Here is a 17702-nt window from a genome sequence, read left to right on the forward strand (position 1 = left end):
TATTGTAGTCAATACTCCTCCACTTTTATTCTAAACTACAAAGGCACCTACATAATCTTGCTGCTCCCTAAATCCTCACTTTGTTGGCACTAAGGGCTGAATTTTCCCAGAATTGCACTAAGTGCGGTAGCGGGCAGGTAAAATGGAGTCCTACCTGCCAATGAAAATGGCGGGTTTACACACCATATCTTCCCGAGCCCACCTCATTATATATTCACTCCCGCGAAACATGCCGTTTCCATGGCGGGCTCTTATTCGCCCGCTCGCCATCACCCCCCTGCTGCATCACGCTGACTGCCATCTTTAAAAGGCAGCCAACAGCAAAGCACTCATTGCCACCCGCTCACCACCACTGCTTGGGAGACACGGCCAGCAAAGAAAAAAAGACTGTAGCCCCCCGCTTCAACAATGGGTCCCTCGAGTGACTGCTGGATGCTGTGGAGACCCGCTGGGAAGTGCTCCACCCCTGCTCTGGCCGCAGGATGGGCAGCAATGTCACCAACCAGGCTTGGGAAGCGGTGGCAGCGGTGGTCAGCGCGGACGCCCTGCAGAGGAGGACAGCCACCCAGTGCCGCAAAAGGATGAATAATCTCCTCCGTTGCACCAGGGTTAAGTCATTCTTTTCATCGCTCCCATGTCACAGACTCACAAACCCACAGGGCCCTCACTCATTGCCAGTGCAAGGGACATCATCATTCATTCTTTCACACTCTCCGTCATTGTCCTCATCCTGTCAATGGTACCACTCACCATCCATGCAGGCCAGGCATACTTATCATCTGGCCTGGCAGGCATCCTGATACACTCTCCCCATCTCTATCCACGCAGGACAAAGTGGCTCACAACAGGAGGGAAAGGTCACAGACAGGTGGAGGGATGCCGGAATTCGAAGTTCTGACAGAATTTGAAAACAGAGCTATCCAGCTGGCCGGCGATGACTGGGACTGGTCTTGTGCTGACAGTGAGGTTGGCGCTGCTCTACCAAATGAGGATCCAGCAGCACAACAGTGAGTGATGTGTCCTCTTTCAAAGGCCACTGCCATGCACTAATTATATCCCCTTGCTTTTGCAGGCACATCTGGGAAGCAGCCGACGGAGTCCACAACCCAGAGCCTCTGAGCAAGCTCCGCAGAAACCTCTGACGTGGAATCTGAAGGCACCCTCCCTGAAGTCACGTCACAGTGCTCATCCACACCCTTCACCAGCGCAGAGACACACACCTCAGTGGGACCTAGCTTTAGAGAAGCCTCGACATCACAATCTGGTGAACACATTGCACTTTCTGATCCACAGCAGGCGGAGGCAGGGACTTCCCAGGTCCCCAGCACACAGAGGACTGCTGGAGGCCAGAACGTTGCTGAGTGCAGGTCAGATGATGAGCCTCTGGACTCGGTAATGCCACAGTTGTTGGAGCTGCAAAGGCAAGCTAGGGAACAACAGGAAGGGATGTCCGCTGCACTCAGATTGCAAGGCACAATGGAGGAGTCTGTCTGTCTTCAAGTTGAGGTGATAGCGCTGGCATTGCAATGTACTGAGGTCAACACTGGCAGGATGGCGGCTGCCATGGTGACTTCGGTTCAGGACGTTACTTCTGCACTGCTGCGCGGGCTTAACTCCATTGGCTGATGCCAGAGTTGGCCTCCAACAGTGTGTACGTGAGAAGGGTGCTGGGCAGTTCGATCTCACTCCAGCTACCCCTTCCGCTCAAGGAGACAGCAAGGGGCCCTCGGGCACCCATAGGGAGGAGGATCAGCAGGTGCACACCGTGAGTGACCAGCCCATCTGACTCCCCTCTTTCTGTGACCTCAGCAAATCCAGTTTCACTGGCTGAGGAGGGTGCCACTGCCACACAGCAGGACCCTAAAAGCAGGCTGGGGCCCTCCAAGTCTCAGCCCTCCAAAGTCACCTCAGACAGGGCGTCACAGTCAGCAGGTTGCCTCCACCTCCGCTGTGGATATCCAGGGAGCACCAAGACGTAGCGGCAGGTTTAGGAAAGTTAAGGAGAATTAGTTGCACAGTTCTGGGCATGGGTGTTAATCACTTGTTCATAATGTTCACTACTGTCAATAAACTCCCAAGAATGTCTCCCTGCCTATGGCTCCTTGTTCTGATGAGCAGTGTTCTTGTCACTCAGATGTGTGAAAACTTTCTGCACAAGATAAAAGGCAGGTGTCTCAGTCCAGGGCCTCTTCCCTGCGTTCTGTGTGGCCTGCAGATCACAGTGGTGGTCCAGCCTCACACTCCCTGGAAACATTACTGATGCCTGCACCTCGGCAGTGCTAATCATTGCTGCCAGAATGTAGTGGGCAGGCACCACAGAGTTCTCCAATTCTCTCTGTGTGCCCTCAGCATCTTTAAGGTGGGGCTGGCCCCCATCACCCCAGCATCTGTGACCAGTGATGCTGTGCACCAGCTCCTGAAGGGCTGAGGTGCTGAAGGCGGACACGGCATCAGATGCATCTAAAGTTTCATGGCTGCATCTCTGAGATGGTCCTGATCATGGAGCGCAAGCGAGCTGCCCTCAGCCAGACAGAAGTCAGACATTCTCAGAGGCCATGTGAAGATTTATGGAGTGTCCTCACTGCATGTTGTCATCATCCTCCTGCGGTCGAGTGACTATTAGGGTCTCCACTGCATCTCCATGACAGGAGCATTCTCACAGAGGGTATTGACGCTGAGATAAATCAGACTGGAGATAAATCAGACTGGAGTCAAACGTTCACAACTGCAATGTGAGGATCTACACGGACACCTCACTGCATGTCATCATCCTCCTCCACAAATCTGACAGCCATGAAGGCCTCTCGAGTGCGCTTGCCTCGTCTAGCCAATGCGAGAGCCTCATCCCTGTCGTCGTCACTACCGAAGACCCCCTGACATTCATCCCCGTCAGCGTCCTCCTCATCGGAAGAGATATGCAGCTCCTCCATCTCCTCCTCAGCCAGCTCCTCACCCCATTACAGCGCCAGGTTGTAAATGGCGCAGTAGACGACGACAATGCGTGACTCCCTCTGTGGACTGTATTGCAGGGCTCCACCAGACCGGTCCAGGCGCCAGAACTGCATCTTCAGCATCCCAATGGTCTACTCCACCAAGCTGCAAGCTGCTTCATGAGCCTCCTTATAGCGTCACTGTGCTGCAGTATGAGGCCGCCACACGGGTGTCATCAGCGATGGCCTCTGCGGGTAACCCTTGTCCCCAAGGAGCCAACCCTGCAGTCTCTGTGGACCCTGGAAGACTCCAGGGATCTGTGAGCAACTCAGGATGTAGGCGTTGTGCGCACTCCCTGGAAACCGTGCGCATACCTACAGGATGCATTTCTGGTGGTTGCATACCAGCTGCACTTTCAGTGAGTGGAAGCCTTTGCGGATGATGAAGTTCACTGAGTGTAGCGATGGAGACCTGAGCGCCATGAGTGCAGCCAATTGCACCCTGCACCTGTGGGAATCCCGGATCAGGGCGAATCCAATGGCCCTTGCATCCTGGCTGTCCTGCTCCTGGGTGAAATGCACAAAGTTGTGTGCCATGGAGAAGATGGCATCCGTGACCTCATGGATGCACCTGTGGGTGGCAGATTGTGAAATCCCAGAGGCCACCTGTGAATCCCTGAAAGGAGCCACTAGAATAGAAATTGAGCACTGCGGTCACTTTCACAGCTACTGGCAGCAGATGCCCTCCATGTCCCCTTGGTGCCAAGTCCTACAGTAAGTGGCAGATGTGAGCTACCAGGTCCCTAGACATGTGCAGTCGTTGGTGACACTGATTCTCAGTCACCTGCAGGAATGGCGTCCATTGGCCCTGGGTGTCGCTAGGCGCCGATCAGCCACGGCTCGCTGTTGCTCCTGGGCAGCGTGTGTGGGAGCTCCTGCTGCCCCGTCTTCATGAGGTTGCTGCTCCTGCCTTTGCACAGCCAGGTGCCTCAGTCGCTCTCTCCTCCGTTTTCTACAGTCTCTGTAAGCCAGCAGGCATACAGCTAGGCCACCAGGATCCATGATCCTGACGTGGTCCTCCTGCAGCATGAGAGAGATGTGGTTATCATGGCTGTACTTAGCACCTCTTCTGGTCCTGTGTGACTGCCCCTTAATGCTTCCCAGAGAGTGCTGGTCACCCCTCGGATGGCCAGAGATCAGTGCGCTGCATGGCTGCCCTGTCAACCTGTGACATGGGGGACACTGGTTCAAACCAGGATGCTGAGATTGCAAGGGGCTGTGAGCACCTCCAGCAGTGACCGCTTCAAAGCCAGTGTTGGCGAGGAGACTGTACAACTTGTGCAGTCCAACTGCTCTGCGGACTCGAAATCTGTGCCAGGGGAGCGGGGGGGTGGTGCAAGGTATGGAGTGCTTTGTGGCCCTTTGGTGCCTCCGCGATGCTTGCATGGGTGGGCAGGCTAGGAGCCTGACCCCAATCATATCACTGTGGCTGTGCCTGATCTGTCTTAGTTGCACAGGCATGGTCAGTTTATACAGGTGTCCCTAATGCGTGGCCATTTCCCTCGCTTCCCCTGGGCCCCACCTTGATTTCCTGAGCACGGGATGCAGCGCCAGGGCAGCACTTGACGACCCCCCATCCCCTCCTCCCCAGCAGTTGCCTCCGAGGCTGGTCAGCACTTGCTCCCAGACACCCCCCACCACTCAGCAGTCGCCTGCGGGGCCAGGTATCAATTTCCCCCACCCCCCAAGGCCTGTAAACAACAGGCGAGCTGTGGAGAACGCTGCTGCCTCAGTTCCCCCAAAGTGAAGGCTGCCAATTGCACGTCGCCTGCGTGCTGTTGTGAAACACGTTGGCGTGCTTTCCCACCGATGTGGACGGACGATATGGCGAGGTTCCAAGAACCTGGTGGGATGGCCTTTTAATTATATGCTAATGTATTGCAATTAGCTCCCTGCCGACTGATGGCGGGAAACACGGCCCGCCGTCAGTGGGCTGAGCGGAAGATCGCAAACTGCCTTCACATTGTCGTGAAGTGGGTCCTGCCATATTTTCCGCGCATGCACCTATCACACCCGCTGCCAGTGGGCTCGGAAAATTCCGCCCTAAGTCTTGTACAACCTCTGACTCCAACTCCCTTTCCAAGGAACTCAAAACTAGAATTTCTTTACCCCTCCCTGCTCCCAGCTTCAACTTCCTCTTACGATTGTCAGGTTTTAAAAGTCCACAACCTGTCCACATATAATCATTATTTCTATTTTTAGCCTTCGCATGGTTCTGCCATGTAGGTCTTCACCCTTCACAGATTTCTCAATAAATGGATTGCACTTGGTGCTTTCAAGTTACATCTAACTTACCAAAAGTTCCATCCTTAGTAATTCATACCTACTCCTGTGTGTATCCTATTTTTGCAGCAATAACTGGCACCAGGAATTGAATGGGGAAGAACAATGTAGGAAAGCAACAAATAAAAGATTAAGCTAGCTGGGCGAGGAATGGAGACTGTCAGAGAAAAATCTGAGCCCTGGTTGCCCGGGGGTGGGTCAATACATATGCATTTAGATTCAGAAGGTAATTTAGGCAGTACCACCCAGGTCCTGGAAATTCTAGTTTGCTTCAATTACATATTGCTTCTTTTTTTTACATCCATTTAAAAAACAAAGGCATCCATTTCATACTTAGGCTATTTACATTAGTTTCTTTTGGTGATGGAAGTATGTAAATTGACCTGGATCTGGCAATCTACAAAACTCCCCAACAACAACAATTAACCTGTAACTGACCTTAAAACCTGTTTAGACCAGTTCCCCGGAGGATGTACCCAGGCAAGTGCATTAATGGGAAAAATCAGGCTAGCAGTTAAACATGCTCCAGAATCTGGGTTACTACTGAACAGTGCCACAGGAAGTCAGCTAGTGTGTAGAAATTGCTCAGCTCTCCTATTCTGTAATGGTCACAAGGACAAGGTACACAACAAACCTGAATCCCAGCATGACTGCACAGGTAGAAATCAAACTCAAATGGGTGGGTGATATTGGTATCAACTGTTGTTCCTGCTGGTATGTTCCCACTTTTACCAATCTGACAAAAGAAAAACAAAATCAGTACTTAATACTTTTTGAATAGGAACAGGTAAATGAACATTTTGTCATATGTAAAAATTTCATTTTAGCTCATATTGTGTATTAGTCATAAGTGCATCTTGAGGTTTTGCACATATTGAAACCAGTCTATAAGTTGAGGTGAGACCATGCTGCTGCAAAACTGGCATCTGTATACTGGCAGACACAGATCTGGTGTATCGCAGATATTAATATCTGGTTTGAAATATTATACCCGTGATATTAGCATGGATGCAGATGCTTTACTTCCCACCTCAGCCCTAGCAAAATTCTGATAAGAATATTTATGCCAGCAGATCTCAAGCTAGTAGATGAAAATAAATCAGTAAAATTATCTCTGTTCAAGTGTGCATAGGATAATATTGATACTAGGGGCAAGATTTTCCCCCCGTCCGGGGTGGGGGGGGGGGGGGGGGGGAGAGAGTGCAGGAGCAGACGGGCTTCTGATCGATGACCCCGGTTGGGGCCGCGCCGCCATTTTACGTGGGCGGGCCAATTAAGGCCCACCCAACGTGGCATGTGCCAGGAAGCACTATGCGCTCCCTGTGCGGGCGGGGGTGGGGGGGAAATTCCCTCAGCCAGGAGTGCACTTTTTCACGCACGTGCGCGAAAGAGTGCACAGATCTCCCTGAGGCAAAGAGCTGCCTCAGGGAGATCGGCTTTGATTTAAAACTTTGAATAAAGATTAGAAAAAAAATTTCCTTGCCGTGTCCCCTCATGTGACACTGTCACATGAGTTGGGACATGTCCATAACTTTTACTGTAAAATATTCCGCATGTTTTAGACCACTCGTGAAACCTCATCCCACCTGTGATGTTTTCTCACAAGCCCGCCTAGGCTCCAGGCCTGCCCACCAATCTGTCCATTAATGAATTCAATTGGTTTTTAATGGCCTTAATAGGCCGTTGACAGGTCGGCGGGTGCGCATCCGACTTGGATGCGCGCCCACCGAACTGACAATCTAAATGACATGGGTTAATGTCACCCCCATGTCATTTTACGCGTCGGCGAGTGTGCCTACCAGTAGATGCTGGCCTAAATTAAACTTGACTATCAAATTATGATATACTTTGCAGTAAAATATACCTTTTACCCTAAAGTTTACCTGAATTTGATTATTCAGTGGAAGCCAATCTGTTTGTACTGGCTGAAGTCTGCTGCCCCTGAAGTTTCTTATAATTGACTTCCATCACTCTAGGTATTTCCCATTAATGTGGGTCAAATTACTTATATTTTAATTTGGTTCATTACAGATTTTAAGGTTTTTTCTCAATAAAAGCATCACTATAGTCAGCCACACAGGCCAAGAGGGCTGATCTAATGTGAATTTAGCTGATCTTAGCCAGGTTGGCAGAGGGAACAAAGAATCTCAAATGTTACTCAAGGTCAGTTCGAGGGAAAAGTAAGCTGGCTTACTAATTCCGAAAACCATCCATAAATTTCTGCACTACACAGTTGATGTCAATGGATTGGATTATTCTTGCCCTCGGCACCTTCTCAGTATATTAATCTGCTGGCACTCGTTGCCTGAGTTTACACACCTGAAAGGCTGATCTACCCTTGGGATGTACTGAGCAAGAACCAATGCCTTCCAAGAGGAGCGAAAATAAAGGTGTTTGGGGGGTGGAGAAAAAAAACCACCTGAACTGAACAATAATCCCAGATTTCACCAATAGCTGCACTGAAGTGATTTCTCACCCTCTCGCTCTTATCTGCACAGAACAGCCGTGTGTGATGCCGTTTCTGGACAACTATATAGGTAATTCCAGGCTGATAATCTTTTTCCAGTTTGATACATGCATCACGGATAGCCAGGAGCTCGTAGTGTAATATCTGAAAAATAAAGTTTCAGATGGTTTGTTATTTTAAAGAAGCATTGAAAACACTTTGGTGAGATGTGGGGAAGAAGATTGCTGCAACAGAAATATTTTGCAGGCCGAGTAATGTAGCTGTTTATGAAATGCTGTCATCGGGAAATCTTTGATTTTCAAGCCAAAGCATATTTTTTTATTCATTCACGGGATGTGGGCTTCGCTGGCTGAGTCACCATTTATTGCCCATCTCTAGTTGCCTTTGAGAAGGTGGTGGTGAGCTGCCTTCTTGAACCACTGCAGTCCATGAGGTGTAGGTACACCCACAGTGCTGTTAGGAAGGGAGTTTCGGGATTCTGACCCAGCGACAGTGAAGGAACGGCGGTATATTTCCAAGTCAGGATGGTTAGTGACTTGGAGGGGAACTTCCAGGTGGTGGTGTTCCCAACTATCTGCTGCCCTTGTCCTTCTAGATGGCAGCTGAGGGGTCAATTTCCAGGGGGCATAGATTTAAGGTGATTGGCAGATGGATTAGGGGGCACATGAGGAAAAACTTTTTCACCCAGATGGTGATGGGCTTCTGGAATTCACTGTCTAAATTGGTGGTCGAGGCCAAAATGCTCAACTCATTTAAACGGTACCTGCATCTGCACCTGAAGTGCTGTAATCTGCAAGGCTATGGGTCAGGTGCTGGAAAGTGGGATTAAAAATGAGCAGCTAGTTTCTTTTCTTTTTGGCTGGCACAGACACGATGGACTGAATGGTGTTTTTCTGCAACGTAACTTTTCTATGGTTCTTCCTTTATTAAAATCCATCAAGATAACCTCTGCAGATCTGAACTCTACTTGAACTGATTTACACCACTTCAGCCATTTCAGGTATTCACTTCAGTAAATGAGTGCAACTTCAAGCTACCTGTGGCAATTGCCCTTCAGGAACGCCATCCCTATAGAAGATAATCCTCGTTGGCTTGAAGCGGGTAGATTTGTAAAACTGGATCAGAAGTTCTCGAACCATATAGGAAAGGTCTTCAATTATTTCCTGACGGGGTCGCTGCACACGGACTGTGGCACAGTAACGGCTTGGATGGGCATCCATGCTGCCAACTACCTGGTATGAAAAAACAGAACTCTCAGACAAACTACTGATTTTGTATAGGCAACAGCAATGTGAAAACTGAAAATTCTAATGTGCTTGGGTAATCTGAATCCAGATTCTACTGGATAATAAATTGCCATAAAGGCCTAGCGCTTGTAGTAGTAGTAATAGTGATTGCAAAATAATGTGTAGAAGATGAAAGCGGCTACTCCTCCATCAGTATAACCTCTACCCCGCCCCCTCATCCCCAGTACTAAGTCATACAGAGGAAGGAGGTTCCAGGTTCAATCACTTGAATATGTTGAATTAATTTCAAATGCCCTCAGCATACTTGGTCTCAAAAAAAAAATTGAAAAATCTACCAGTGTTATTGCTTATTCTTAACATTCAAACTCCAGCTGGAAAATTTGAGTGCTTCCTTGTGAAGGTCCAGCCTGGTTGTGATATACCCCTCTCCAAGTATAATTGTGCAGTTTTCCAATCTCTTAACCTGTACCCGCCCTCAAACACAGCACACAAGACTTGTAAGGAGTCATGTAAAAGTTCAGGCACTTTTTCTCTGCCTTATAGTTCCATGTTTCCTTATTTGGATGCCTCTGCCGGATACTGCACTTAAAAACATGCATTGCATAGTGGCATGAAATAATCCAGGAGCCCTCTCTGACATAAATCCGGAAAGTGCGCTAAGTTTGGACAAAGATTTATGATTTACCTGCTGCTGTTGTAATCTTCTGCCATTCTTACCTTTTTAATGGTAGCTCTGCCTATTTCAAACTACCCCAATGCACTACCCCAATGTTACACAGGATTTGGGCAAATGAATAGCCAACGCTGAGTCAACGCTGTAAATTATGGTGGGGTCGCGCTAGGCAACATCAAGATCAAGATGCAAAATTAATTGGGTAGGGTGAGAAATAGTAAAGGTAAGAAGTCACTTGTGGGAGTGGTTTATAGGGCCCTTAACAGCAACCACACTGTAGGACGGGGTATACAGGGAAAAATAATGGGGGCTTGTGAGAAAGGTATAGCAATAATCAGGGGTAATTTTATTCTATATATATATATTGGACAAATCAGATTGGCAAAGGTAGCCTGAATTTCTTAGAACAGCAAGTTCTAAAGCCAACCAGACAGCAGGCTATACTAAATCAGGTAATGTCAATGAGACAGGATTAATGAATAATCTCATTGTGAAGGCGTCCCTAAGTAGCAGTGATCATAATATGATTGAATTTCACATTCAGTTTGAGGAAGAGAAGAGATGATCTAAGACTAGCATTTTAAGCTTAAATAGGGGCAATTGAGGGCATGAAGACAGAGCTGGCTAAAATGAACTGGGAAATTAGGTTAAGGGATATGTCAGTAGAGGTGCGAAAGGTGTCAATGAGAAAGAAATACACTGAGGGAAGGACAAACTATCTTTGGCTAAGTGTCAAATTTAAAGAAAAAGTGTAAAATTCCGCAAAGATGAGTGGCAGGTCAGATGATTGGACTGTATATAAAGAACAAAGCAAAGAATGACTAAAAGATTAATAAGGAGGGAGAAATTAGAATACAAGAGAAACTAGCTAGAAATAAAAAAGATCATAAGGGTTTCTACAGGTATTTAAAAAGGAAAAGAGTGAGTGAGTCTTGGTCGTCAAGAGAGTCTGGGGAATTCATAATGGAAAATAAGGAAACAGTGGGTGAACTGAACAGATATTTTGCATCTGTCTTCACTGTAGAGGATACAAAAAAATCCCAGAAATAAGTGTGATTCAGGAGGTGAAAGGGGCAGAGGAATTTAAGACAATTACAATCACTAGGGAAACGGTACTGAGAAAATTATTAGAACTAAAATCTGACAAGTCCTCAGGTCCTGATAGACTTCATCCTAGGGTCTTAAAAGTGGCTGCTGAAATAGTAGAAACATTGGCTTTAATTTCCCAAAATTCCCCAGAATCTGGAAAGGTCCCATTAGATTGGAAAATAGCAAACGTGACTCATCTATTCAAGAAAAGAAGGAGACAGAAAGCAGGAAACTACAGGCCGGTTAGCTTAACATCTGTCATAGGAAAAACGCTGGACTCTCTTATGAAGTAGGTTATAGCAAGGCACTTAGAAAATCTCAATGCAGTCAGGCAGTCACAAGGATTTGTGAAAGGGAAATCATGTTTGACTAAATTATTGAGTTCTTTGAGGAAGTAACAAGCAATGTGGATAAAGTGAAATCTGTGGATGTGCAGTACTTGGATTTCCAGAAGGCATTTGACAAGGTTACTGTGCAAAGGTTACTGTGCAAAATACCAGCTCATGGTGTAGGGGATAAAATATTAGCATGGACAGAGGATTGATTAGCTAACAGGAAAGAGACATCAGGCATAAATGGGTTGTTTTTGGGTTGGCAAGATGTGATGAGTGGAGTGCCACAAGGGTCAGTGCTGGTACTGCAAACGTTTACAACTTATATCAATGATTTCGATGAAGGGACCAAATGTATGGTTGGTAAATTTGCTGTGACACAAAGATAGGTGGGATAGTCAGTTGTGTAGAGCACCTAAGGAACCTGAAAACGGATATGGATAGGTTAAGTGAGTGTTTGGAGACAAGGTTATGGATGAATTTGAAGATGGGGGAATATACTAGAGGATTGGGAGTAAGTGTAGACCATGAAGGAGTTATGGATAAAAGAAACTCAGTGTATGCAAAACATTGACTAATGAATTTGAGTTTATAGATTGGCAAGACTAGGAAGTGGGCAAGGAGGATGTTGGAACATATCAAGTCTAGGTGATAAAAACAATAATAAGTTTAGTGGCAATGGAGGTGAAGCAAATTTTCACGACATCTTGGTGAGGATATTGTGCGAGACCTTGTAACACAATTGAATTGAACAGGATACCTATGATTTACACGTGACTTAATACAGTCTGAATGAGTGACTGAGAGGAGATGGTCTTAGAGGCAAGGGAGTGGAGTTTATGTTGGCAGCTGGAAATAATGATTTTGTCTTTCCAATGTTTAGCTAGAGGAAGTTTTCATTCATCCGTGGTTTAATATCAGTCTATCAGTTTGAGAGCCCAGAGTACCACCTTTTGGTTTTGTGGTTTTTCAGGGCTCTTTCCAAATCAATCGCTATAATCAGATTTCACTATACTTCAGTTTGGCAAACTAACAGTTTTATAATATCGCAAATATAGTTGACATGAAAGAAAGTTATTTTTATAATGTTATTTTGAGTTAAACACTATGGGCTGGATATCCCTCCTTGCATGTTTATTACTAAAGATGTGGCAGGACTAAAATTCTACATGCCAGTGTGACTGTTACTTTTTAAAAAATCTTAGTTGAGCTTAATTTAAGACTGTGGCCCAAATTCCAGAGTTATTTACGCTCTATACTGGGAGCTCCCCTGCTGTAGCTTTTATGTGTCTGTAAGCAGCTTAAAAGAAGAGGTTGCTATCATCCAGCTACAAGAAATTGCCAGAATATGAGAAAGGGAAGGATGTCCAAGACTGATAACATAAGGATAGAGGCGCCTCAAATTTTCTGATGCTGCCGTGGAAGATTATTGGTCCAAACAAAGGAGGCTAAGTCAAAAAGGAATAGTGCGGCCTAGTGGAAGGAGTTCACCTTGACTGCAAGTGCCACCTGTAGCAAAACCCACATGGTTATTCAATGCAGGAAGCAGCTCAGTACCTGTACCAGGTTAGTCAAGGTAACAGGGCACACACACACAAACATACATTTTTAAAAATCAATGTGCTGCTTTAAATATTTCCACACACTTCACCCTTCTTAGGTTGAACATATTTACTTGAAAATGTAAAGAGGTACCAAAAGACTATTCACATTGCCTTTCCCTGTAAATATTCTTTCACTCACATTTCAACATAATGCGAAGTACTAAACGATACAATAATCTTGCATTTATTTAGCGTCCTTGTAAGGTCCCAAGGTGCTTCGCAGGAGCGTTGTCAAACATATAATAAAATACTAGGAAAGAGGACAGTTGAAGAGGCAGGTATTAAAGAGCATCTTAAAGAGACTGCATCTTTAAAAAGGTAGAAGGGTTTAGGGAGGGAATTCTGGAGCTTAAGGCCAAGGCAACTGAAGGCACGGCCACCAATGGTGGAGCAATGAAAATTGAGGATCCACAAGAGGAATGCAGAAAACATAAAGGGTTGTAGGGCTGGAAAATATTCGAGACAGGGAGGGATGAAGCCATGAGAGATGAGCTGAGGCAGGAGATGTTATGGTGGGGGAAGTAGGCGATCTTGGTGACAGAGAAGATATGGGGTTGGAAGCTCAGTTTAGGGTTAAACAGGATGCCAAGCTTGCAATCACTCTTGTTCAGTCCCATACAGTGGAAAGGGATGAAGATAGTGGGTAGCGAAAGGAGTTTGTGACAGTGCCCGAAGGCAATGACTTCAGTGCCAACATTTAATTGGAAGGAATTTCTGTTCCTCCCATACTGAATGTTGGTCAAGTAGTGTGACAAATCAGGCAGTGGAGGGGACAAGAGGTGGTTGTGAGGCAGAGCCTGTCAATAGTCACTGTACATATGGAAACTGTTGAGCTTTTGGATGATATCGCTGCAATAGGAGGGAGCCAGTGACAGATGATTGGGGGGCTCCAGAGGCAATAATGCAGCAGTGAGAACAGAAGCTATTGATGGTGATTCTCTGGCTATGGCTGAATAGATCAGAATGGAACATATTACATGATATGGATTTGTTTGTTTCTGCATCCATTTTAACATTTTAAACCTCCGATTAGAAATGTGTAACTCACATTAGGGTTGCATTCCAAAGGCTTTCAAACACTTTACTTTCTTCTTGAAGAACTTGATCAGCCAAAAGATAAATGGGAGAGATCTGCCACAGTTGGTGAATCCATAAGCTCATAGTTTTGAAAGGACAACATCCATTGTGCAGCTCATCTTTCCATTTCTTTTCTTCCAGCATCCTAGGTAAGCCACAACAGCCAAGAAAAATCTTCCAGAGGCTCCTGACTCTTTCTGGGCCATCTAGCCCTCATCACCATGTCACAAATCACAGATAATTATTCATGTGAGTGGATATGCACGGATACCACACTACACAATAAATGGCAGATGCGACCAAGACAGAGTCCACAGATTTCTCAGCAACTCATCCAGATCTCAGTGACACTGAGTCAACCAATCTCACTGAAATACTCTCTCTCTCTTCTCATATGTGGGATTCCAGTCTTCACCTTCGACTAACCTGGGAATTCTCTCCAAAGGTCACTTCAACTTGGACGGCATCAACAATGGCCCATCTCACAGGGTTTCAATCTTGTCTCGAGATTCCATTTCCCGGATTCCCGAGCATATAATCGAGCACCAATTCACAAGCACAGTTTCAGATCTTCGGCCTTGCCGAGCAGAACTTTACTGATCCAAAAGAGAATCCTTGCCCCAACAGCCTGCAGCACAGAGTCACCAACCTTCTGCTGACTTTTTGGATCTTCAGGGCTTCTTCTGAGCCCTCTTCGATTACCAGTGCTTCGCTTGATCCCTCTTCAATTTAAGTCTGCTACCCGCAGCCCTTTTTGTATTTGGAGCTTTTTTTCTCCACACTTCTCTTTTGAATTGAACTGTGACATCTTCCTGTCCCTGTTCCATTTCTTGGACTCTCAGTACCTCTCCCTTCTTCTTGATGGCGCTCCACTCCCAATCAGCTGACGTGGGTTTTTTATGGCGTTTTTCTTTCACAAGCGCGCTGGGCCCAAAGAACGGAAACATGCCAATCTGCACACGTGCAGCCTGCTCCCATTCCGCACATGCGCAAAAGCTCTGAGGCCTGTTAGGAGTTGAAGTGCCCGATCTATGCTCTCAACATTAAAGTAAATTTTATTTTCATAACAACACCTACCAGGACAATAGTACTGGGTCCTGGCTCTGCCTCGACACTTATTTGTGGGTAAATTGTACCCATCAGGTCACAGATGCCCATAGATACTTGTTTGCATTCCAGTCCTAGATGTTTGTAGGCTAGAATACAGAGCCCTTTCCATACTACTATGGCTCCCAAAAAACTATGGCAGCAGTTGTAGCTGCCATGCCAGAAGCCATGACTGTCCTTAGTTCTCCCCTTGGGGACTTGTAAATTATTCCTGCCTTATCTCACCGCATGGTTTAGGCACAGCCATTATAGTGCTGCATATGTGGCTAATGAACCCTGCCAATTGAGCTTGCCATCTGCAGCGTATTCTGGGCCATTGTACCTAGTGCCTGCACATGTATAATGCTCTCTAAGAGACTTTTTAAATGCAACACCCCTAAGATCTGGGAACTCAGGAAAGGGATGATATTTCTTGACCTTCTGCCCAGCAAAGAATGCCTCCTCACCTTCTGTCTATAACTCAAGGATCAAGCACTGGTAATCGAAGAGGGCTCAGAAGAAGCCCTGAAGATCCAAGAAGTCAGCAGAAGGTTGGTGACTCTGTGCTGCAGACCGTTGGGGCAAGGTTTCTCTTTTGGATCAGTAATGTTCTGCTTGGCAAGGCCAAAGATCTGAAACTGTGCTTCTGAGTTGGTGCTCGAGTGTATGCTTGGGAATCCGGGAAACGGAATCTCAGGAAACAAAATTGAAACCTTGCGAGATGGGCCATTGTTGATGCCATCCAAATTGGAGTGATCTTTGGAGAGAATTCCCAGGTTAGCTTTTGAAGGTGAAGACTGGAATCCCACGAGAGAGACAAGAGTTTCAGTGAGATTGGTTGACTCAGTGTCACTGAGGTCTGGGTGGATTGTTGAGAAATCTGTGGACTCTGTCTTGGTCGCATCTGCCATTTATTGTGTAGTGTGGTGTGTTTGACCACAGTTGACTTGTTAATTCATATGTACCTGAAAGTTACCCTGAATGTTAAGAGTATAAAGATAGATATTGTAAATTATTTTATCTTCCTGTAAAGTTTATTATTGTTTTTTCAAAACCCGTGGAATCTTGTGGCTTTATTCACCGAGCAAATGTCTTAAACCTCAAACTTTGTCTACTTTAAGCGAAACATTATTGGTCCCTAACCGGATTTTCCCAACAACTTGGGGGTCTCATCTGGGATCTCGGATCCACAGATAAATATAAATGCTGGTACTTGCTGAGGGTAAGGTTTATAAGATTTCCACAGTGAATTTTACTATACTGATTGAAAAGCAGAATGGCTTTGTCAATTGCTAAGACTTTTCTGGAGAGGGAAGATTTATCCCCGAGCGATCTTTGACAATTAACCAAGGATAGGTTAATTGCATTAAGGAAGAGTTAGAGTTAAAAACAGGGACTAAGAAAGCAGAAATAACTGAGTTAACAGTACAGCATCTGGGATTGGAAGAAGAAAAAGGTAATTCAGATAGCAATTCAATTAAATTAGCTAGAATTCAGTTGCAGATGAAGCAGCTTGAGATAGAAAGAGATAGAGGCAAGTAGAAACTTGAATTTGAAAAAGAAAATGAAATGAGGAAGCTTGAACTTGAACTCCAAAGAGGGTAGCAAGGGAGAAAAAAGATAAGGAAAGGAAAAAAGAGTTTCAAAGAGAAAGAAATCAGACAGCATGAACTGGCTAGAGAAAGTCTTAGGTTACAGGGTGAAAGAGAATCTAGTAGTTCGGATGAGGAATCAAGTCCCATTCCAAGTTTTGATATAACCAAGAGTCTTCAGCTATTGCCTAAATTCATGGAAGATGGGGTTGAGATATATATTTTATCTCGTTTGAAAAGGTGGCTACAAAGCTAAAGTGGCCAAATGACACGTAGACTCTCATTTTGCAAGTGTTTTGGTTAGGAAGACAATGGATGTATATGCTAGTCTTTTGGAAGAACAATCTTCAGATTATGAGGGAGTGAAAGCTGCAATATTTAACACTTACAAGCTTGTCCCTGAAACATATCAGTGAAAATTTCAGACTTTAAAGAAAAAAACAAATGAAACTTTTGTAGGATTTGCTAAGGAGAAAGAAATGGTGTGGGACCAGAGGTTTTGGTCCTTGAAGTTAGAACAAAGTTTTGAGAATGTGGGGGATCTAATGATACTGGAAGAATTTCTAAACAGCTTCCCAATAGCGATTAGATCACACCTGGAAGACAGTGGGTTTTCTAAGGAATGGGGAGCAGCGATTCTAACAGATGGGTAAGATATATCCCATAGGCAGCTACGAGGCAGTAGATCTCCTTCTGTAAACCCACAGGGAAGCTGGAGGAACAGAAAATAATCTAGCTTTATGGAGAAGGCAGAAGCTGTTCCAGTCAAGAAAAGTGATAGTCTAGAGGATAAAAGTGATGTAAAGAAACCAGTATGCTTTATTGCCAGAAGACAGGTAATCTCAAAGTCCATTGTTGGAAGCTGAATGGTAAACCGGTGGCAATAATAGGAACGTTTAAGGACTCTTCAGAAAAGATAGGACCAGTAAAGGGAACGGACGTTAAAACAGTGGCACTATTGCAAGTGACCGGAATTTCTACAGAGAAAGTTGCACCGTAATGTGAAACTTGTGACCTTTCTTCAGAAAGTTTGCTAAATTGGAATGTGTTAATACAGGGTGTTGATGGGAAGGGTGTCCCTTATCCATTGCATAAAGTAAATTTAAATTGTGCTCTGATGAAGGGACCTTATGCGGTTGGAGCTTTTCCAAAATTACCTATGACAAATGTAGGCTTTATATTGGGCAATGATATAGTAGGGGAGGCAGTGGTGTAGTGATATTGTCACTGGACTAGTCATCCAGAGATCCAGGGTAATGCTC

The 17702-nt window shown here is 45.6% G+C and overlaps 1 protein-coding gene and 1 long non-coding RNA gene across 2 annotated transcripts in view; one reads left to right on the forward strand and one right to left on the reverse strand.

Annotated features, from left to right (window-relative positions):
- Positions 1 to 17702, forward strand: part of LOC144695951 (uncharacterized) — a 42139-nt gene that overhangs the window by 22148 nt on the left and 2289 nt on the right. The gene's annotated exons all lie outside the window — the stretch shown is intronic.
- Positions 1 to 17702, reverse strand: part of LOC144695950 (protein argonaute-1) — a 111154-nt gene that overhangs the window by 8889 nt on the left and 84563 nt on the right. Inside the window, exons 15-17 of the mRNA XM_078567057.1 lie at positions 8778 to 8972; positions 7750 to 7884; positions 5908 to 6009 (exon numbers count right to left, since the gene is read on the reverse strand). Of these exons, the coding sequence (XP_078423183.1) occupies positions 5908 to 6009; positions 7750 to 7884; positions 8778 to 8972 (432 nt within the window). The remainder of the gene's footprint in view (positions 1 to 5907; positions 6010 to 7749; positions 7885 to 8777; positions 8973 to 17702) is intronic.

Source organism: Cetorhinus maximus, chromosome 21 (assembly GCF_964194155.1).
Source record: "Cetorhinus maximus chromosome 21, sCetMax3.hap1.1, whole genome shotgun sequence".
In the NCBI taxonomy this organism is placed as follows: Eukaryota; Metazoa; Chordata; class Chondrichthyes; order Lamniformes; family Cetorhinidae; genus Cetorhinus; species Cetorhinus maximus.